A 23,969-nucleotide genomic window follows, 5' to 3' on the forward strand; every position below is an offset into this window, starting at 1 on the left:
GCTGCGTCTGAAAGAAAAATGTCAGCAGAGGGCGCTGTGTGTTGATGCAGGCGACTCAATGTCCCTCGAGGGCCTCCGTCTTGACGATGATGTAATTGAAGGCATATATAGCATGCGCAGCGCCTGTTAGCTTCAGCTCTGTTTTTTCGTGTCATTCTCAAGTTGAACTACCTGCATCAACATTGGTTTGACCGTACTAGGCTCTGAAGGAGCAAAAGCTGTAATAGCATGGGAAATTCGACCAAGGCTGGGAGGGCGATGAGGGATACGTTGGAGGAACATCCAGTCGAAAGAACATTACCCGGGGTAAGTAACCTATTCTTCTAATGTATTGTGTCCTCCCACATATTCTTCATCTTTGCTAGACTCCCAAAGCAGTGTTTGTTTTGGTGGAAAGAGTAAGAATTTTGCTATCAATGGTTTCGATGAACGGAATGGAGGACAGCTTTTCCAAAGCTTCCATCCTGACTTAGGGTAGAATCAAGGCAGCAATGGTTAGGGAAAGTGTGTATCGTAGACCACGTAGCTGCCACACAAATGTTTTTAATAGGAACACCTCTTTGCAGAGCAGAAGAAGTAGCCATGCTCCTAGTGCAATGGGCCATCAAGCCTTCTGGAGGATCCTTCCCTGCCAGCCTGTACCATTCTATAACAGCTAGAATAATCCATCTAGATAAAGTCTGCTTTGATACAGCCTGACCTAGCCTGTGGCCCGTATAACCTATGAATAGTTGGTCATCCGGATGAAGTTTTGGCAACCTTGAAATGTAGAAGCTCCGAGCCCTACGTGGATCGAGTCTGTGCAAACTCTCCTCCTCCTTGCCAGGATGAGGTGGAGGATAGAAAGTGGATAACACAATCTTTTGTCCTAAATTAAAGTCTGAAATGACCTTAGGTGGAAAGGAAGGCTTAACCCTCAGGACGACCTTGTCCTTGTGAAATACTGTAAATGGTGGTTTAGAGGATAGTGCCTGCAACTCCCTCACTCTAAAGGGCTGAAGTTTGGGCTACCAACAAAATGGTCTTGAACGTTAGTAACCTAAGGGGACATGAATGGAGTGGTTCAAATGGTTCACACAAGAAATGTTAACACCAGATTAAGGTCCCAAACGGGACCCTGAAAGGGAGATGGAGGGAATACATTAGTGAGTCCCTTCAGAAATTGTATCACCAATGGTATCTTAAAATATGAAGTTTCCTCAGACGAGTGCTTGAAGATGGATAGTGCCGCAAAATAACCTTTAATAGTTCCAACCTGAAGCCCCAGATTGGCTAAGTATAGTAGGAAAGACAACACCTCCAGTGTTTTGCATTGCAAAGGGTCCACATTCATGTCCCTGAACCAGCTGCAGAATTTGTTCCAACAGCAGTGGTACAAAGACTTTGTTGCTGGCCTTCTGGCCGAAACCAAATCTCCATTGCACCATCAGGGAGATCCCAATCCTTATACCTCCACCTTTCATAAACCATGAGTGAAGGCTGAGTGTCTTGACTTCTGGATGGAGAACCCGACCCTCCTCTCGCGAGAGAAGGTCCTCTCTTTGTGGAAGATGTATTGGAGGGCAGATGGACATGTCCAGAAGGTCCGGGAACCACATCCTCCTGACCCAATATGGGGCAATTAAGATCATAGATTTCCAAAACTTTCTCAACCTCCTGATCTCCTAGAGCTCCTTTTGGGGGAAATTCCCTGGTGCAGTATAGTTAGCACTTCCTGGTGACACTGGTCGCGAACAGATCCACTTCAGGGGTTTGCCAAAGGGTGAAGATCTCTTGCAGGACTTCCTGAGCTAGTTCCCACTCGTGGGAGACTGCTCTGCCTGCTCAGAGCGTCCGCCGCTATGTTCTTTTCTCGAGGTAGGTGAACTGCTGACAGAAAGATTCCTTCTCGAATTGTCCAGAACCAGAGCTGCATTGCATCTCCGCACAGTGGTAGTGACCCAACACCTCCTCTTTTGTTGAGGTAGTACATGGCCACTGTGTTGTCCGTCATTATCAGGAAAATGTTTTCCCGTACTGAGGGCAGAAAGGTCATATCAACCTTTTGGAGCCGATTGTCCTCAGCTCCAAAAGGTTGAGATGTAGTTTGGACTCTGATGGAGACCAACGACCGCTGATTGTCAGATCGTTGACATGGGCTCCTCACCCCGTGAGTAAGGCATCTGTCACTAGTATTCTCTGCGGCCATGGTTGCCAAAAAGGTTCTCCCTTCAGAATGTTGTCCTCACAGGCCCACCGCAGGAGATCCTGTACGACTCTGCTTGGAACCTAAAGTAGGTCTGAGATGTTGCCAGAGAATTGAGACCACTGTGTCCTGAAAGCCCATTGAAGGGATCTCATTCTCAGGTGAGCCTCTGGCACCAGGAAAATGCAGGATGCAATAAGGCAGAGCAACCTCAAAAAGTCAATGACTGGGAGATGCTGGGCACTCTGAAACTTGGAGACCATCTGCAGAATGTCTTGAGCCTTCACAATGGGTGACGAGCTCTTTCCAAGGATGTATTCAGTAGTGAGATGGTGTCATATGGGACTTCTTGTAATTGAGGGAGAAGCCCAGTTTGTGGAGAGAGTGGCAGGTGATGTTGAAATAATCCAGGACTTGTTTGGGAGAACGCACCCTGATCAATCGTCCTGGTAGGGGTAGACGTGAATCCCCCCTCTCCTGAGTCTCGCTGCCACCACCGCCATCAGTTTGTTGAAACCCCTTGCGGCGGAGGTCAGCCGAATGGCTGAACTCGAAACTGATAATGAGAACCGCTAACGGGGAACCTCAGGCATTTTCTGTGCTTGAGATGGATTGCCACATGAAAATAAGCAACATGAAGGTCCAATGACACCATCCAATCCTGGAGTTGAAGGGCTTGAAGGATCTGAGAAAGCGTGACCATCTTGAACTTGTCCTTCCTGAGGAACTTAAGTGTCTCAAGTCCAAGTTGGGTCTCAGTCCTCTGTCCTTCTTGGGCATTAGGAAATATGGAGAATACCATCCTTTGTTCCGCTCAGTTACAGGTACCGGCTCTATAGCACCTTTCTCTAGCAGGGTCAACATTTTCTGCACAAGTAACAGACCTGGAACCTTCAAAAAATGGCTCCCCAATGGATGGTTACGAGGTCTCTGAATGAAGGCGAGGCAGTAACATTGGGCTATGGTTTCTAATGCTTAAGCATTCGAAGTAATGTCTCGCCATTCTTTCAGATGCTGAGACAGTCTGCCTCCCACAGGGGCGTTGTGACTCAAGACCTCAGAGAACTTTTGAGGCGGCTGAAGCAGTGGCTTTTGGTAAAGACGCCGCTGCTTGAGCGGACTCTGCACCTCTCCCTCGTCCACCACGAGGGAATCTTCTTTGGCCTCTTTGACCATCCATTTCTCTCAGCCTTCCAACTGAGGAGTAGTAGCAAAAAGGATCAACCCCTTGAAGATGGTCAGCTGGTGCAAAAAGGCTAAGGCTGCCTCATAGCAGCACCCAAAGATTTTGCTGCAGCCTTCGAGGTCTGCCGTTTCTCAAGGCTTTTGTCAGCCCTGCTACCAAAAAGATGAGACCTGTCAAAAGGCATGTTACGGAAGTCTAGACTCCATGTCTGGTGCACATCCAGATTTCCTTAACCACGCAAATCTGCAAATTACGGTGCTTGCCGCTATGGCTCTGCAGATGCTGTCAGCAGAATCCAGACCCGACTGAAGAGTCTCACACATGGCTTCCTTGCCATCCTTAACAATGGCCAAGAAACTGTCTCTTTCCTCCCCTTCGGGTATATGCTCAGCCGCCATAGAAATGCAGTCCCATAGAGTGTATGAAAACTTTGCTAAAGCACATGTGGAGTTGGCTGACTAAAGAGCCATGCTCCCAGCAGAAAATACTTTTCTTGACCAGGCATCCACCCTTTTATCATCCCTATTACGGTGTGTTGGGTGGATAAGGTAGAGGCTGCTGCCTGCACCACCAGACATTCTGGGGTAGGGTGTTTCGATAAGTAGCTGGGGTCACTACTTGATGGGTGGTATTTTCTTGTCAATTTCTAATTTACTGCCGGACTTGACTCTGGTGATTCCCAATTGGCACTTACTCTCTTCTGAAGAGCAATTTGAAAAGATGAAATGGGATTGAAAAGATGAAATGGGATCCTTTTGAGTACCTTTATCTAGGATATCTGTAAGGTCATCCTGTTTAAAGGGAGGGCAGGTCTGCTCCATCCCAGGTAATCCACTACCTTAGACATCAACTGCCTGTAAGAGGCATCTGCATGCTCATCTGTTTCAGGCTTCCAATTTCCAATTCCGGTGAAGTGTCCACTCCACTGGCTGCACATTTTCATATGGGTCTTTCTGTCTGGATTCCTCTGATATGAAACTATCAGGGACATTTGGTTTGCCACACTGTAAATTAAAGGGCGCATCATTATCAGATGGCTCACTGTCCTAATAAATAGAGGTCAAAGATTTAAAGTAATCCTTTCTTGCTAAAGGAGTGAAGGTTTTCTCTGGTAAAGGCGTTGAAGGCTTTGAAAATTTAGAGCTCGATGCTCGAGTAGTCGTCGGTGTCTTTGATGAAGACGTTTTCGACAGCACCGAAAGCTTCAATGGCGTTGATGGCGCTGCTGGTGTCGATGGGCCCGCTGGCATTGATGGCGCAGCTGGCGTTGACAACCTCAACTTGTCTTTCGACTCGAAGGATCCCTCGATGATTTGTCATTGTGTCGAAGCCTCGATGGCCCTCATTGGGATTTGGCCTTCGTCCCGGGCTAGAGGGTGCATGGGATTTGGCTCAAGTCCTTTCCTTACCGGCTTCAGAAGACACAGTAGGAGCACGGCCTGCCTGCTTCAAGGGTTTTTGGCTCCCGAATATTTTAAGCAGCTCTTGTCTGAATGCTTCCCATTCGGCAGAAGCGGTGGCCTCAGTGGAACAGGAAATGGCTCTCTCAGGAGAGGAGTCTGACAATGACGTCAAAGTAGGTGATTTATGGAGCCTCTTCTTCGACTTCCTTGATGACAGTGAGGAGTGGTGGGAGCCACTCCTTGACCTGGACCTTTTTGCCTTCTTTCTTCGAGGAGAATCGCCTCTCGCTTCGTCAGAAGATTTTTTCGACTGGGTAGTCGATGGGGATTTCTCATGGAATCTACCTACTGCCAATTTCCCCTTACGCTCCTTCAGAGTTTTTCCGATCATTGATTGACACTTTGAACAAGCCAAGGTTTTGTGCTCCACACGTAGACACCACAAGCATATTCGATGAAGATCGGTCAGCGACATCCTGGCACTGTGTGGTATCTCTTATGTTATGAGTGATGTCTGTGTGAGTGCAAAGGCCTTGTGGAATGCTAGTGGAGCTTGGAGTGTTGGGACACCTGGGAGTTTCACGGATGACGGTTGGCGACTTGGAGCTGGGCAGGGAACCAGGGTGGAGGCCTGTGACTCTCTCTCCTACTTCATCACCTGTACTATGGAACATAAGTAATAAACTTGTTTCCTTTTCCACTTACCTGGGTCAGCCTGGTTCCTGATCCTTGTGTGTTACTGGCCCTGGGTACATCCTGCAGGAGGCAGGATACATCATTTGACGACGAGGATTACTGGACCCCGAGAAAGTGGATGTAGGAGAGATGAAGTAGAAACCATGGAGAAGAAATGCCGGCAGTGGGGGTGTTTTCCAAGAAGCAGACCGTCAAATATTTCAGTTGATGCCAAAGCAAGAGTTGGATGCAGCATTTTGGCATCAAACAAACCCTGGAGGCCCATCCATGGGACTGGAGGCGATGTTTAGGACAATTGTGGTGGCCTTTGTGTAAGTTTTCAAGATTCGTGGCTACACTATTTTGGCAGGTGAGTTAGCCTCTGTGGGGGCGGTTTGGTTTGTGCTCAGGTGTGGCAGACCTGAGGCCAGGGGTGGCAGTCTTGGCGGAAGGTGTTTTGTGTAGGGGTGTTGTTGTCTGTAGTTTTGGTTTTGTTGTCCATTGAGATAAGGTTTGTGCTTGGTGGTGGCGGCACCGAGACCCTGGTGTGGCAGGCCAGGGTGGAAGTAGTAGTAGTACATTTTTGGTTGTTAGACCTAGCATGGTTGTGAGGTTGTTTTGCCTTTTTGTGATTGTTTAAAGGAGGGGATGTGTGGTATCTCTTATGTTATGAGTGATGTCTGTGTGAGTGCAAGGGCCTTGTGGAATGCTAGTGGAGCTTGGGGTGTTGGGGCACCTGGGAGTTCCACGGATGACAGTTAGCGACTTGGAGCTGGGCAGGGAACCAGGGTGGAGGCCTGTGACTATCTCTCCTACTTTATCACCTGTACTATGGAACATAAGAAGTAATAAAAATGTTTCCTTTTCCACTTACCTGGGTCAGCCTGGTTCCTGCTCCTTGTGTGTTACTGGCCCAGGGTACATCATGCAGGAGGCAGGATACATCATACTGCAGTCTTGACACTTCTTAAACCCAGTCTTCAGGGTAGTCGGTGTCGAAGATGAAGACATTTTCAGATATTTCTCCAGGAAATACTGAAGCGTGCCATAGTTCTCGAAACGTAAGCTTTCTTGGAAAAATGGAACTGAAGTCAACAGGCGCTGCACGCGCTATATATGCCTTCGATGACATCATCCTCGAGACGGAGACCCTCGAGGGACATCGAGTCGACTGCATTGACGTACAGCACCCTCTGCGGAAAAGAAAATCCAAAGCAACTGAAGCTGGATATTGGTGATATCAAAGATGAGAAATACGTGGGAGGAAACAATCCATTTGAAAGGATCCGTTTACTGACTTGGGAAATGCTTGTTTTTCTTGTGGGATCAGCAACTTCTACAACTACAAAGCATTTATTCTGAATGCTACAAGTGTCAGGTTACATTAGAGAAACAGAATTAGGTACACATGACCACTCTTTGATGAATAATTTCAACTTCTGCTACCTCTCGGATGATTATCAGCAACATTCTTCCTCTTAATAGGAGACACAGGACCACTCTGTTAAGGGTTTTAATACAACAATGGAAAATGAATGACTTTCCCTCTTCCTGAGCACTTTAACTTGTGCGAAACACGAGTGGGATACATTTCATTTCCTTTGTTGTGCAGCTTTCCCATGACAACAAGCTACTTTTATTCACTCCCCCTTCTACGCAAGTGTTAATTTAGCTGGTTACAATTACCGCCAAGGAGTTTCTTGTGAATTGGAGAACAGAGCTTAATTTACCAGCTCCAAAATCACAGCGTTGCGGGCGGCTTGCACGTCCCAACTTTCTTTCTGCTAATACTGCTTCAGGCACTCTAGGGACCCACACACCTCTGTAGTACATGTGTCTCTGATCCGTCCTTGACCACAGAGAGTTTCTCTCCTACTTCCCTCGGCTTGTTTCTGCACACAGCTGCACAGACTCAGCTCAGCATTCAGAGCAATTAGGCGCAGCTGGAAATACTGCTAACTTCTCCCAGTCTCTTCCAATGCAGCCACAGCCAAACAGATTTTGTGAGCACAGGACCAACCCAGAATTGCAGATAAAATCTGCTCCCCTTTTATTCTTGCTCCGCCTAAGTGGTCACACTTCCTTGTGAACTGCCAGCCTCGTGCTCTGCTTCTTCTTCTTCTTCTACTGCCAATCTTCCAGCTCCTGCTCCAGCATCTGTTAACTGCTCCTTCCTGCTGCAGCCTTTTATGCCTCTAAGGTGGGGCAATTGGCTTCGGGTTCAGGGCCTTAGTATTAATTGCCTGAACCTGGCAAAGGCTACTAGGCCTGCTTGCCTGTCTTTTACTTCTGTATGCCTCTTCAGCCCTCTTTGTCACAGTTCGAGGGATTCTGGGACATGTAGTCCACTTTAAGGAAATTAGGTTTCCCCATGTCCTTTCTACTTTTAATAATGGTTTTAATTCCCTTCATGTTTTTAGAAGAGGGATTGTGGCTAGCGATATAAGGTGCAACACTTTCACTACTCTCTGTAGTATCGAGGAGGGCATTTAGAGATAAAAAGATTTGTTCTTTTGATGTGATTTGTTTTATCCTAGGTTTTCTTACTTTAGTTTTAACCATAGGCTGAAACCCATTAGGACGGCTACAGACTATAACCTCTCTCGGAATGGTATTAAGAGTACCCCGCTCCGAGGGAAAATACTAGGTTTCATCCCATGAAATCTCCTGCCTACCCTGGGCCATGTCCCCACCCAGGTGATCCTCCCGCAGTACACCACCCCCAGGTTTGGGATCAGAAAGTGTCTGGCTTCTCCAGGCCCCCTGAGAGGAGACTCTATGCAGGGCTTTGTTGAGGGGTCCACAGGATTCCCCACAGTTGGGGTTCAGATTGTTGGTCCCATTGAACCTCCCACTTCCAAGGCAACAGGAATATCCTTGTTGTAGTGGACCATGCCACCGGTACCCTAAAGACATCCCAATGAGAACTGTCACTGTTCAGGTAGTTCCCATTACCATACTAGGTATCTTTACCCGAGTAGGATTTCCCAAGGAAGGGATCTCTGATGGGGGGGGACAAGCTTTATGGCCCACTACGTGCAAGCCATGTGAAAAACCTGTGAGTAACAAGTTCTCAACAGCCTACCATCCCCAAACCAATGAATTGGTAGAGAGGTTCAACCAAACCTTGAAGAGCATGATGGGAGCTTTAGAAGTACCCCTTTGCAGGAAGTGGGACCTTCTACTGCCATGCCTTCTCTTTGCTTACAGAGATGTACCTCAAGCAGGTGTGGGGTTTGGCCCCCTTTGAACTTCTCCATGGATATCAGGTCAGAGGCCCTTTGGCTCTGATAAAAGAAGGATTGGAGGCTTCCAAGCCAGCGAACACCACTGACTTTGTGCTAGGCCTGAAAAGAAGGAAGGTACACGTGATGCCTGAAGCCACAGAGAACCTAAAAGCTGGTCAAGCCCTGGTGAAACACTGGTATGACCAGAAGGCTAGCATGGTGGAGTTTACTCCAGACCAACAGGTTCTTGTGATGGTCCCAGTACTGCCCAAAGCTTTACAATGTAAGTCGACTGGACCCTTCAAGATTCTAGGCAAGCTTGGAGAGGTGAAATATCTGGTGGACTTCGGCAACCCCAAGGAGGACCATAGAGTCTTTCACACAAACTGTTTGAAGGATTATGTCCCCAGGGCAGAGATAGGTGCTTTGCTCCTAGCTTCTGAGATAGGTGCTTTGCTCCTAGCTTCTGGACAAGAAGAGAGGAGTGAACCTCTCCCAGATCTTCTAAAAGGACACCCATCAGATGGCACAGTAGAGGGAGTTAAACTCTCCCCTAATCTGACTCTGCAAAAGCAGGAAGAGTGCAAAGCTCTGTTGACTCAGTTTGCCCCCCTGTTCCCTACTACACACGGCCTGATTCTTTGGAGCCAGCATTACATTGACATTGATGAGTGTTCTTATGGAAAGCAGGGATTACAGAATGTCAGATACTGTGAGAAGACACATCAAGACAGAGGTCAACAAGATGCTTGACCTTAGAGTAATTGAACACTCCAACAGTCCATGGTCTAGCCCAGTGGTGCTACTACCAAAGGCAGGAACAAAGGAGCTTAGATTCTGTGTCCACTACAGGGACTTGAATGCAGTTACAAAGACGGATGCCCATCCTTTACCCAGAACAGATGAGCTAGTGGACAAGCTGGGCTCAGCCACATTGCTCAGCACATGTGATCCAACCTCAGGCTTTTGGCAAATAGCTCTAACAGGCCATGGAAAGGAGAAGACAGCATTTTCTACTCCAGACGGCCTCTAAAAATTTAGAATGATGCCTTTTGAACTGAAGAATGCACCAGCCACCTTCCAGTGTCTTTTGAATCATGATATGATATGATATGATATGATATGGTATTTGTAACGCGCCTATACACAAGTGTTTCAAGGCGCGACGAGGCTGGGAGGGAGGGAAACAGGGGGAAAACAGACAAACGATCCTACTAGGACAGGTGTCATTCAGATCGCGCAAGTGCAGAGGTAAGGGGAAAAGGAGGAAGTGCAGGGGGGAGGAGGTGGGGGGAAGTGCAGTACAAGGTAAGTAGCGTAAAAAATAATAAATAATAAATAAAAAGGGCCAGCTGGTGGCAAGTGCGAGGTAAGTGCAGAGCAAGTGCTGGGAAAGGGGCTGTAGGGATACAGTGACAGTCCCACAGTGCAGGGGGAGCCAGGGAGGCAGTGCAAGTGGAGAGTGGCTGGGCCCTGGACCGAGGTTGCTGAGAGTGGCCCAGATGCAGGTTTAGTGCTGAATTCAGTGGGGAGTTAAGCAGGATTAGCAGGGGAGAGGGAGAGAGAAGGCAGAAGCGAAGAGGAAGGTTTTGAGGTGCTTCCGGAACCGGAGATGGTTCTCCTCAAGTTTCATGTCCTAAATGGGCTAGAGAACATCTGTATCGCATACTTGGATGACATTGCAGTGTTCTGCCCCACTTGGGAAGAACATCTTTCACACATCAGACAGGTGTTGCAGGCTCTTCAGCAAGCCAATCTGACCATCAAAGCCAGCAACTGCCAAGTTGGCCAGAGTTCAATGGTCTACCTTGTACATGAGGTAGGAGGCGGTGAAATCAAGCCCTTACCCAGTAAAGTACATGCAGTACAAGACTGGAAGACCCCCACTACTCAAACCCAAGTGAGGGTTTGGTTTTCTTGGGACTCATGGAACACTAGCAGCACCCCTGACAACTATATTCTCTCCAAAGTACCCCAAGAAGGTGAAATGGACCGAGTAGTGTCAGAAGGCCTTCCAAGGTCTAAAAGATGCCTTGCGCCAAGCTCCAGTCTTGAGAGCTCCAGACTATTCAAAGCCCTTCCTTGTACAAATTGAGGCATCAGATATAGGAATTGGGGCAGTTTTTAGTCATGTGCATGAAAAAGGAAGAGAGCACCAATCTGTTTTATCAGCAAGAAATTAAAAGATGGAGAAATGAGGTGGGCAACCTTTGAATGTGAATGTTTTGCCATTGTAAGTTTAGACCATACTTGTATGGATCTACTTTCAAGATTCCGACTGACCACCAACCTCTTAGATGGCTGATGCAAATGAAGGGGCAACATCCCCTAAACTGCTGAGGTGGTCTATACGCCTCCAGGGGTTTGACTTGACCATAGAGCATAGGTCAAGGTCTCACCATCAGAACGCTGATGGACTCTCCAGAAGGTATAACTGCCTGGAACAAGAAATTAATTCCAAAAATAATTAGATCCTCCCGTCCCTTAGTCTGGGGAGGAGGGGGGACAAGTGTGAGGGTAGATTTCTTTCTTTGTCTATGAGTCCCCCAGCATGGCTCTGCTGAACACCTGGATCTTTTGCTAATTGTTCTGAGTGTGAACTTTTTTCTCCACTCACTCTCCTTTTACTCTGGTGTATGGAACCATTTTGGCCACCGTTTGGTGCTTTTTTTTTTTTTTTTTTTTTTTTTTAAATGTTCTTCTTTTGGTGCTTCTGCTTGGAGTCCTGCTTTCCTCCAACTTTTGGCACCTACATTTTACTAAAGTAGCACACCACACATTCTGTGCAGTGTTGCTGGAGGCTCCTAGAGCTTCCCCTCCACTGTTTCTTTATTTTCCTGACTAGCTCCTAAGGCTACCAGGGCAAGAGGATACTTTTTTTTATCCCTTATGTGTTTTATTTTTCAAGATCAGCACCGCTCACCATAAGTGGAGTGCTAAAGGAAGACAAGGTATCCCTTTTCTCAATTCTCCAGTAACAAATTGTTGCTGTAATAGGTTACTCTGTTCAGGTTGGTGGCAGTGTACCTTTTTGTTAACTTATATCACAGGCTGTCTTCGCAGCTGCGGTAGGTTAACAAGCGACACCATTTACCTAAAATGGTGGTCTTACTATTTTAAGCCCTGAACAAGATAACTTGTCCTTTCTGGGTCCTTCTTCTATCTTTCTGGGTGGGGGGAGGATTCTCTTGTCCTTTAGTCTTTGCCAGGCTTCCCAAGGAAAACCTGCAAAGGGTCTTTTAGTGGATGGCAAGACAGAGTCGGGGAGGTGACCGAAAATCCCCTATCCTTTGTCTTGCAGTGTGCCTGACTGAAACCAGTTCAGACTGGGAGGTTGGCTGTGCCTATTGGACAACCACCCCCTAAGTTAGTGCATGAGACATTATTGGTGGGCTCAGCCAGTGTTCCTTGATACATTTTGAGGTGCTAGTGCTGAAACTCAGAGTCGAACACTGGGACAGAAGATTCCGAAGAAGGACAAAGCAAAATGCCACCAGCAATTTCCAACAACCTCCAGAGCCCGTTGAGTAACCGCTGCTGTCCTGACCTCCTTTTAAGCAACTGGGAAGATCCCAAGGGGACTTCCTCCCCTGGACTTAAGGGCCTAACCAGCCCCAAGATGAACTACAATTTGTGCCATCAATGGAAGAGCTGCGACCTCCTCAACCTGCAAACTCCCAATGCCAGGGGTATGCTTTGTACATCATTTTCGGAAGCATAGTTTTCCTTGCAACTTCAAGGGCATCCTTGTAGACTTGCATCACTTGAATTGGCTCCAAAAAGTCCCCTCTCACCAGAGGGGAGGACAGAGAAACAGAAGAGCTGACTGCTGCAAACACTGTTGCTCCACCAAGCTTGAAAAAGGCACCAACAGGCCAGAACCATGAAGATCCTTTGCTGGGCATCCATCAGCACGAGAGCTATCGCCAGATCGACCAAAGTCCCCTTCTCCTGTCACCAAGACAGAGAAACCTAAGACTGGCTTTGCTGTCGTCTCACTGTTGGAACCGTCCTGCTGCAATTGCTTCTTCATTCAAAGGTACGGTCTCCCTCCTGGTACAATTTACCTGGAGTCAGCTTGCCTGATTCAGTGACTGACAGACGCCAATAGCTTGTATCTTGCACCCTCCCAGGTCCCCATGGAGGTCCTCATGCAGAAAAACCGCCTACCCTCGGACACTCGTCCTTGGGGCCAACCTTCAGGGGATCACTATAACCCCCTGAGCTTCTTTTTAACCAAACATTTTACTTACCTGCAACAGTGGTGAATCCTGCTGGATACTACCTCTTTGAACACTGCCTTTTCCCTGCCTAACCCCTGGTCACTGGTGGCCCGTGTGACCCATCTGAATATTAAGTTACTCAGACCAGATAGGGTTGGAATCTTAAGACAGGCTTGGGTCAAAGTTACAAAAAGTTACTATGAGTGTTAAAAGTTTGCGTACATGTTTCAAGTTCGTTGACTAAGTTATTTGTTATCCTAAGAGCTATTCTGAACATACTTACCTGTGGTTTATCTATTCTGAGAATATTGCAAGTGATATTATACTGTGAATATATGTATTTTCACTTACCTGAACCTAGAAGTATAACAGTGCCCCTTAGTGTATATAATAAATATCTATTTTATATATAACTCTACTGTGTCAATTGTTTTCTTAAACCAAGGAGTGTTCCGACTTTTGGTACCTACTGCAGCCCTCCTCCCTCCTTAGACTAAGCCTGGCTGCTCATCCATTGCTACCACACCTTTGGGTAGATCAGCTCAAACCTAACAAGTGTTCACCCAGGGTGGGCTTTCCCACGTTCTGCCCCAGGCAGTAACTTTTGTAAAACACCCTAACAGTATTGATACGGGTTTAGCAAAACTAGCGATTCGCCAATAGTTATCTAGATCTCTTCTGCTATGCTTCAGTCCGGAACTGGACTGAGGACATTACAATCAACAGTTTTTCGACAGATGCTTAATGCGTCTTATGTGTTTCTAATACCTCTAGCTTTGAACAGGGGCTTCAGACACTGTTTCTTTAAAATATACAGGAGCATGATAAATCTGGACAGTTCATTACGAGGGGAGCCCTTTGAGGCTAGGGGGGTGAGCCCGCCCAGCAAGACCCTCCTTAGGATTATGGGCAAGTGGGACCTCACTGGGATTGACTCCCAGCTCAGGGACAAATACTCACATTTTGATAAGGAATTCCCAGTCCAGCGTACATTATCGCCTACATGAGAATTAGAAAGTCTGCTATTACTTCTGTTTTGAAACCTCCGGATATTGACATTTCTTCAACCTCTTTGGCTTCAGGTAATGCTGGATCTTCCCTGAACACCATAGTCAAAGGAGGACACACCCTTTTTGTTTCTGATGACATATATAAAAAGAAGAGGAACTTTGAATCGAAGAGAAATTCCTATGCTATGGGTGGAGAGAATCCTACGCAGAGGCGATGCTTTGACAGGAAGACGTCCTGGAAAGCCAGAGCTAGGCTAGACCGTGGAGCGAGCGGTAGCATGCAGAGCCGGAAGGCTGGCGGCCTGACGGACCGAGAAGCCAAGGTCGGGAGAGAGACAGAGAAGTAACTGTCTCACCTGGTGGCGCAACCACATGGAAACCGACAACCGATGCAGAGAACAGACTGCAGAGGGCAGCCTGGATCTGCAAGCTTCACACCACAAGTGCATTTGAGGCTGAGATGAGCAACAGAAGGGAAACAAACGCTTCAGAGGAGAAAACACAAATGAGAGGTACGAACATTGGTAGTCAAGGCTGGGGAAGCCGACTAGGTTTTAGGAGCCGAATAAACCAAAGCAGAGAGACAGTGAGCCTATCAGAGGGCCATAGGGCTTCAGAGCCCTAAGAAAATCGAGAACCTTCAATATGCAAGGCTGGGAAAGCCACAAGGTTTAGGTGAGCCAGATAAAACCCAAACAGTGATAAAGCAAGGCTACCAGGGAGTCCTAAGAAATTGAGAAACTTTGATATCCATGGCTGGGAAAGCCACAAGGGTTACGGGAGCTAGATAAAACGCAAACAGCGATAAAGCAAGGTTACCAAAGAGCCAGAGGGCTTTGGAGAACCGTAAGAAATTGAGAAATTGAAGAAGTCTGACTCTTAACGCACAGAATTGGGAATAGAGTGAACCTGGAGGGTTCAAACCTGTAAGATTAAGACAAGATTACTGTCAGTCACCAAAGGGTAAATGGTATAGTTACATAAAAGTAACCTTGTTGTGCATGAGAAGAAGGAAACCTTATGTCATGACTTGAGAAGCTGACATTAATGGCCAATGCAGAGGCTTGAGAACTGTATTATACAGCAGTATTGAACATTAAGGAAATTGTGATAAACGTTCCGAAGAACTCTTTTGGAACTTTGTGAAACTGTTAAGAATCCTGTTTCCTGGGAAGAAAGACTCCAAGATTGATGAACTTTCTAAAAACGTGCTTGAAGAAGGAATCCAAGGGTTAGGCCAGGCAGAAGTTCATGGCAGAGGCCCTGTCCTGCTCTCCTTTTTTGTTTGGTTTTCTAAAGTGGTAGTACCAGTTATTTAGTTAGGATTCAGACTTTTTACTTTGGAGTTTAACATGCATCCTTAGCTTTAGTTTATTAGCTAGGGAACGTTCCTCATAGAGGTAGGGATAGTTAGGCGTTTTTCTTTAAATTAAAAAAAAAACCTTTGAACATGTGATTAGCTTGTCCGACTCCTTCTGGTTCACCACAAGGGGACACAGCACCATAATATGTGTTAGCATTTCATCATGTGTCAAATAATACTGGCACTTCGCAGAACTTTTTCCCCCATCCAGCATTGAATGCTCGTACTGTAAGAATTCCATAACAAGCTAGGACATCCCCGTAAGCCGGGTAACAGACAGTCTACATTGTTAACCGGGCTCCCTCCCAAAGGCTCCGCATTCTGTCACAACAAGTTGAAATTCATTTGATTTATTTCACAGAATTGTTTTAGAATTTCTTATCCCCACGCAGGGAGAACTCATTAATGTCCTCTTTTCACTCTGAGACGGATCACAGACTGAGAACTCACAAATGCTTGCCGTCGGGCTATAACATCCTGATAGTGTCACTTGATGGAAAAAGTGTGCCATGCGGTAGTCTGACACCGAATTACCCGAAATAACTTAACGTCCCTCCCTTCCCTTTTCTCCCACAACCCAGGTGAGAGGTCAGGTTCTAGATATAACTTACCTGCACGATTCCTGCATGCCGGATGGTGACCTGCCCCAGATGGGCAGGGCAGAAGACAATGGCGCCTGCCACAGGTCGGTCGGTGTGGTCCAGTTGGCAGTAGGAAGCATAGGCGATGACAGAGGGCTATTAGGAAAAGAGGAATAGAGAAGGTACTCACAGACATAAGCTGAGCAAAGGCAACCAGCCCTTCCAAAAGACCCAGGCAACAATGCAAAACGTGGTTTTAATTTCCACCATTAATTTGATCGATGGGACTATGTCTGGTTTTGCCATGATAAGGCTGTTGGTTTGGCCGCCAATGCCACAGGATGTGATTCCTCTCCTGGTAAAGGAGCGAGATGGGGAGGAGTGGCACTGGATGTGTTATCTCCATGGTGTTCAATATAGTCTTCTTCCCCCATTGCACCCTTTTAGGTTTCACATATTACACAGGTTTTAGCTGGCTGTAATAGGGCACCTAGTAAACAATTATTGTGTATAAGTGCAGCTCTCGAAGCTGAACACGAGAGCAGAAGGCCAAGAATGGAAGAAAATTCAGGGCTGGCATTAAGAGAGTAATTAATCCCAGACAGTGAAAGACAGGCAGGGGCTTCCAGAGACCAAGAAATCATCCACTAAACTTAGCTCAACAGAAACAGATCACCACACTTTAGCTCCTTTGTACTGTAAACAAACTCACCTGTCAGTCAGAGAAGTCACCCAAACTCACTGATCATTAGCATCAGAATTTACCAAGGGCTCTGCTCAGTCGAATATAGAATCATTTCACCTCTTGAAGGGAATTTGGATTGGCAGTGAGGCATGCAAATTCCAGATTAAACACCCTTTGCAGTTGCATGTGGGGGCTCTCTCCTCACGCGTAAGAGGGGGGAGCCCCTTGAGTTCAGCAATACAACAATTCTAGTCCATGGGCATATTTGTGGGACCCCTTACCAAAACACTTGCTTCTTTCAATCTACTGCTCTCACACACATAACCAAAATCCTGTCAAACGCTCAAAGGGGCACATTTTTGATGAGCTGTAACTTTAATGGAAGGGGTAAAATCCCATTAACATCATTAACATCACAGCTCCTTTTCATTCATTTGTATGGCGGGGAGGAGGGGGCGGAACTCAACTTTACTTTCCGCCGCTCCTTTCCTCGCAACCATACAAAATCTCCAGTATGTTCGCTGCCATGCATTTTCATGCTGGCGCAGCTGCTGGGGTTTCCTATAGTTTGCCAACTTTTTGCAACAGCAGGAGTGCAAAAGGGCAGGGCAAAAGGCGAAGTACATGCTTGTACGCCGCCTTTTGCCCTCCCCTTTTGCACTCCTCCATGCACATTACAAAAATTTGATGGGGATCCGGCTACGCTTCAGTGCAAACTTACCAGGTCCCTCCCGTCAAATATTGTGATGCATCAAAATGAGCTCCAACGTGTTTTACTTTCACAGGCCTTCACACCTGTCAATCTGCATACACAGTCCCAGGTAACAAAATGCCTAAATGCAGAGCACTGTCCCCTACAACAATGAATGCCACAATGCAGACCACTGGATACCAGGCAGTAGCCTTCAATAAAAAAATAAAAGAATGAATTGAAGACAGCCACACAGATTCTGCCCTCAGGCACACTTTAAATAGGGGGCTAGAGATGCATTTCTTTGAAATTTCTGAAAGTGAAGGTGGCAGGTGAGTGTGAGTGAAAGAGATGTTAGAGAGGCAAGGAAGAGAGCGTGAGAGGGAAGAAAGAAAGCAAGTGGGAGGAAACGGAGAGGGGCACACATGGACCAAGGATATGTTTTTAGCTCTGGAGTTGCTTTGTCCTCTGGCACCATATTTGCTCTGAACCCTGTAAGGAAGTTTCTTTGAAGATGAACAGTCACGCTACAGTTTGTTTCATGACACAATTGTTGCTTATCGCTATGGGCTGCTTTTCCTTTGCTTAATGGCATGGTCTATAGTTTTGGGAATGGCACTTGGTTTGCTTTGCCCTCACCTCAATATGACATTTCTCTGTGCTCGCCACCTTTACGTAGAGGATGAAGTCCGCTTCAGTGACCCCTGCCCCGTCCCTCTTCATGACCTCACTAGGTGCGTCACCGTACTCGGGCCAGACGGCGTACCCTTCCAAGTGCTCGTCTGGAATCTAAGAAGGAAAAGAAACAAGTAAATATTGCTTCTTTGTGACATTAACTATTTGAGAATACTCTATGTTCAAATAAGAACATTCTGAAAAACTTCTGTAGTTCATGTTGTACATTCGTTAGCTAAGGGTACCATCACAAGTAAATAACCACAGTTTATTGCACCAAAGGTCGTTTAGATACTTTTGTTTTTAACCCTCATGCTTTTCAAGAATGAGACTTGCATTTTTATTAAAACTCAATCAGCCCATGTGATAAGCCATCCCTTCACCTCGATCATCCAAGAGTAGATATCCTTTAAACCAAGAGAGTCAACCCTTGTCAATAGACCCAATAAACGGGAGCTCATAAGCTGGCCTAACCCCCTCAATCTGCATCCTGACTTTGGTAAAGCACCCCATAGATCTTGTAAATTACATTCAGAATCAAGACAATCATTCTGAGACACTGACCCATTCAGCTGGCAATTACCTTATTTCATTGTTCATAAAGTGCTCTGTTTTATATTTGAAAAGTGTGACAGACCCAGGGAATTCGTCCCCTCTCCCCTAGGGGAGTCACCCCCTTTTGGACTAGGGACGTGAACCCACTCAGCTTAACACCCCACAAGGGACAGGGCAAGATAAAATCCCATTGGGGTTGACCCCCTCTTTGAGGAAAGGCGATCCCAAAATAGGGATAAGTATCGTCCTCCCTCGTCCCAGGTTTCTCATGATTATATGTGTTAATGCGTGTAATTACTTACTGTTTGTTGTACTGACTGCTGGCATTGTTTCGTACCCCTTTCAGGGAACCATTGTATGACAGAGGTACTGGTGGTTGGCCCCTCCCCAGGTCCCCGCTCTGGTCCCTCTGCTCCTTCTATTCTCTGGTCTCCTTTGTGTTGCACACTTGAGCTGGGTTCCCGTCCTATACAAGTCTCTGTGGTAAAAAACCTTGGCTTTAAAATCTCTGCACCTCTGTCCACCAAGGCACAGGTTAGCTCAATGCGTAAAACCGGCTATCTCCGACCAAGGGTCCTCTGTAAGGTTCTGCCTTTCCTCCCCTTCCACCTTCATGCTCAAGTGGTGCTACCTTAACCTAAGCTGTAACTACTACTTGAATTATTTGTTTCTTGCACAGCCATTGTAGCTTTCTCGTCGATTGCAGCTTCTTCAAAATCTTGCGGCGTGGATCGCCACAGACACTCCGCATAGCTCGCATGTCCCTCTGATTCTTAGCTCGCTGCATTGGCTACCTGTCCAAAAACGTGTCATGTTTAAGTCCCTCTGCACTGTTCACTGTGCCTATTATGGCTGAGGAGCAGAGTACTTGCAAGAGAGGTTTCTACCTTACCGTCCAGGATGCACGCTACACTCACAAGACGCTCATCTGCTTTTTGTTGCACGCTTTCAGCTCACTAGGATAGGTGGTTGCTTCTCAATCAGTGGTAAAACTCTGGAACGCTCGCCCACTCTTCCTCTGGGCTACGAAGGATCACTTTACATTCCACTGCTTCTTGAAAACCCATCTGTTTTAGGTTTGGGCTGGCTCTGTTGTACCTCGTAGTGCCAAGATGCATCTGGCGAATGCAAGCTTTATAAATGTATTTAACATAACATAACATTGTATATGCAGGCTGGAGAATGGGAAGAAATCCACCCCCTCACTGCATGGAAGATAAGAAATCCAACAGCGGCTAAAGAGTGAGAAAAACCTGCAGGGCTGGAGGGGGTGCGAGCGCTTCCGAAATGAGACAGCCCGAGAGACCTACTTTGGGGAGGTCTGGGAGGGGGCGGAGCCTACACGCCCGGCGTGGAGAATGGAAGTGCAGAGGAGACAGCGGAACACATGGCTCCCTTGCTGAGAGCCGGACCAGAGAAGCTTGGTCCCAGAGGCTTTCCCACAGCAAACAATGCTCAAGCACTGACTGAGTGAAACCCTGAAACGCCAATGTCGAGATCCTTCCGAAACGCAGCAGGAGAGGAGCCACGTTGGCCAAACAGAATGCCTGCCTGGAGGAGCACCACAGAGGGAGAAGCGTTCCCGGTTGCCCTTCAGAGCCAGAAGTTGGGTGGAGAAGCAGGGTGGGATCAGAGCCAGAAGGGCCCAGAGTGGGCCAAGAGAGATTCAACTCCAAGAAGGGCTGTGCAACGCGATAACTCATGGTGGAGTGAGATCCAGAAGGGCCCAGAGTGGGCCAAGATAGAACCAACCCCAAGAAGGGTTGGGCAACCAGAAACTCCAGGGCGGGGTGCGAGCCTGAAGGGCCCAGCGTGGGCCAAGAAAGTAGCAACACCGAGAAAGGGAGAGAACCAGAGGAGCCCAGTGTGGTGTGAAAGCTGTCCACCACCAAGAGGATGTGTGAGTCCCGAGAACCCAGGGCGGGGTTGAAATCAAGTGGTTCCGCACAAGGGCAAAGAAGTTAATTTATCCTGGAAGGAAAAATTAACTCTGTGGATCACTTGATTCAAACTATGCTATGGGTTAGGAGCCCTACAAACGCTTGCATATAAAGACAGAACTTTGGCTGAGCCTTGATTCGAACTGTATACCGGAGAGGAAGCCCTAAAGACATTAGTTGACACTTAATTTGTTAACTGTGAACTGGGGCGAGAATCCCAGAGACATTTTGCTGGTGACCTGACTTAACCGAACCTTGGACAAGAAGCCCCTTCTTCTATAAAGACTTTACAGTGGGGGTCTGACCAACCAGCCACCCTTCTAACATTTCGGTAGGGTAGCAGACCTACATGGTAACTTTCTGTTTCAGTTAGGTTCTTTTTTCTTTATAGTAGTAGTAAGGCCAGATGTCAGGCTAGGATAGGTTTCTAGACGGCAGACAAACTATCTTTTGTGCGACATCCTGAAGAGCACCCTTTTGAACTCTATTTTCACTTGGCATTGGGACTTTAGCTGTAGGGATAAGATAGAGTTTTGGTATTTCAATAAAGCCAATGTTACGAAACACAATGAGTTGTCTGTCTCCTGATTCTGACTTATCACACTAGTTTAAAGTCTTTGCTAAAGCAAGCAACTGCAGCCACAACAAGGCAATTATTTCCTTTACATAGACATTTCATGGCCGATACACTGTTATATACAGTATAAGCTTTGTTCTCCTTCACCTTATTATCAGACGGTTCTGGCAGCATTTCAGGTGTTAAAATGCTGGCTAACATAGTTTAAAAATTTGAATAACAGATTCCAGGTTTGCAGAGGTCCTGGAAAATGCATAAAATATTTATAAAGCTTTGTTAATGGCCAGGCCTCCAGGGAAGGGTCGCACCAGGCCTTTCTATGCATTACAATCTTGTAAAATCTTGTAAATACAACACCTTTGGTCTTTCTATGTGTATAGTTTATGCATTAGTTGAGAGCAGAGGGCAGTACAAAGGGGAGGTGACTTTTACAGAAATCAGAACATCTTGTTTTTTACTTGCCTGGATTAAATTAAAGGTGAAGCAGTCTGAAAGCAAGTTTGCCGGTCAGGATACAACGGTACCGGTAAGCTTGCCGGTACCCTTGTATCCAGACCGGCAAACTCCGAGTTGTGCTCGCAAGTGCCTTTCATTCCACCAGGTCTGACCTGGCGGAATGAAAGGCACCCGCGAGCACAGCTTGCCTGTAGCACAGGCACCGTAATGATTGGTGCCGGTGCTACAGGCATCCCCATTCACATTGAGCCCTATGGGTCTCAATGGGAATGGGGATCACCCGATTCCGGCACACGTGAAAGGGCAATTACCGGGTCTGGCGGGGTCGGAATACCCCGGTAATTGCCCATTCGTAGGGTGCCAGACTTTTTCACAAGTTTGGAGGTAGACTGCCTGTATTACAGGCATGGCTACCTCCAAACGTGTAATGAGGCCCACTCTCTAAGCTGTGTACGTTGGCCTTTCAGGAAGAAACAACACAATATGATAACAAATGGTTTCTTTCTGTTCAACTTCTGCTGTGTTGTGTGTCATTAGATGCCAATGCAGAGGAGCATTATGCATGCATATTTATTTTCCTAGCATTTAAGGGTCCTATCAGCAATAGGATGGAAAACCTAGTTAGCATTGGGGAAATTTGCTTTGCAACAAACACATTATGCTTTTTTTCAGTAAATATATGCTTGCATTGCACAAACATATTTTTCAGAGTTTCTGCGTTGTGTGCATTTATAATCAAGAGGCATCCGTGGTGTGGTCATACAAATTAATATGTAGGAGAAGAATTTCCATGAATGTTATACATTGTTTGAAGCCAGACATCTTTGCTACACAACTTTGTTTCTAATGTGTTCTATTCATTTTCAAGGTTAGTCATGTTTTGGTTGCCTGTCGCATTCATTTTACGCTTTTGCAGAGGCAAATAATGTTTACTCTTAAAATTTCATTTTACACTCAAATTATAAAATGTGTGTAAAATACTCCCCCGCCTCAAAACCTTACATGAGGCACAGACGAGTATGGGTTGTCTAGTTTAAACATCCACCAACCTTAAGTTGGAGCCAATATGGTAAATGTATTATAAATGGTTAGTGGAAAGAAAATAATACAGACGCACACCAGAGCCTTCAGTGAATATATCTCATTTGCAGCTATAGTGAGGTGCGGGGGGAGGGGTGTGTATAGCAACCCTGACACTAGGTTTCAGTTATCAAGAACAAAAAGAAACGGTGTCCACGAACTGTGGAACACTCGCGTCCCCTGCACACTCTATTTCTTATTGTAACAGGACAACCAAAGTTATATAAAAAGAATAATAATCTTAATTAGTCCAGCGGTTTCTAAGGTGTGGAGCGGCCGCATAAATGTTTCAAGCACATTATTAAAATCATTTCAATCGTTTTTTGATTTAACAAATATGAACTTTTAATCCATGATCATAGTTCTTGGAAAATTTATAGTGGATTTTATGCAATATTCAAATCATATCGCATATATATATATATATATATATATATATATATATATATATATATATATATATATATATATATATATATATATATATATATACACACACACACAAAATGAATAAAATAATAACAAATGACAATGAGCTCTACGTGTTTCGGATTAAAGATCCCTTCGTCAGGAGCAATATTCCATTTGAGTTTCATAACAATAATCCTTCACTCGTGTTCATTTTTCTGAGTTCAGTCTGCACTCTCTGTATCACATGTAGTGAAAGAGAATAATGAACAAAGTGCCTATTAGATATGCTTAATTGATTAGTGGTTAACATTATACGTATACCATTGTGATGATATCCTACCTCTCATGCGTGCCGTTTGGAGCATCCTTGGGGGTAATATATTGGGACTTCTTCCAATATGGTTCATTGGCCGTGCCCTGTCTTCTAACTGAACCTGTCCTAAAGAGCTGTGAAATAATATAAATGGTTCCATGGGTCTATAGTATTATTATGCTGTCCTATAGTGCTTTAATGTTGCCGTCTTATGTCCACAAAATTGTATTAAAGTGTAAATGTTTCTCTGCAAAAGTGCATGTCCCCACCCGGGCTTCAGGCAGTGAATCCACAGATCTCTTAAGAGTCAAAGCCCCTTCCCTTCTGTTCACTGCATCAAGTTCTGCATGCATAGGACAAATGGATTAGATGGATCCTGTTCTTCGTTTTCTAAAGGAGATGGAAAAGATAATCTATCTCGTGTTCACAAAGCTCCCCCCAGTGCATTTCTACTACTTGTGTTCGGGCTGTGATTCGGCGCGCTGCACTTGCCTTTCTACTTAATTACTTGCCGGTCTGTAGAGGTCTTGACAAAAGACAGGACACAAATTGTGCTTACAGGTGTTTATTGAGACACCTCTTATGATATCAGGTATGTGGTATTTGTAGTTCTGGGCAGGACTGGATGTTTACTCAATGTAGTTGGCTTCACTACATGCGAGTGTGCTAGCACTCACACACTCAGGTTAGCCAGAGCACCCAGGAGACTACCCTTAGTCTTGGCATTACGCTC

At 46.1% G+C, this 23,969-nt stretch overlaps 1 protein-coding gene across 1 annotated transcript in view; it reads right to left on the reverse strand.

Moving 5' to 3' along the window:
• The window catches only part of LOC138521228 (ciliated left-right organizer metallopeptidase-like), a 579,350-nt gene that overhangs the window by 397,717 nt on the left and 157,664 nt on the right, over nt 1-23,969 (reverse strand). The window contains exon 4 of the mRNA XM_069633917.1: nt 17,869-18,018. Within this exon, the coding sequence (XP_069490018.1) occupies nt 17,869-18,018 (150 nt within the window). The remainder of the gene's footprint in view (nt 1-17,868; nt 18,019-23,969) is intronic.

This window comes from Ambystoma mexicanum, chromosome 13, assembly GCF_040938575.1.
Source record: "Ambystoma mexicanum isolate Mex_15411 chromosome 13, UKY_AmexF1_1, whole genome shotgun sequence".
Classification (NCBI taxonomy): domain Eukaryota; kingdom Metazoa; phylum Chordata; class Amphibia; order Caudata; family Ambystomatidae; genus Ambystoma; species Ambystoma mexicanum.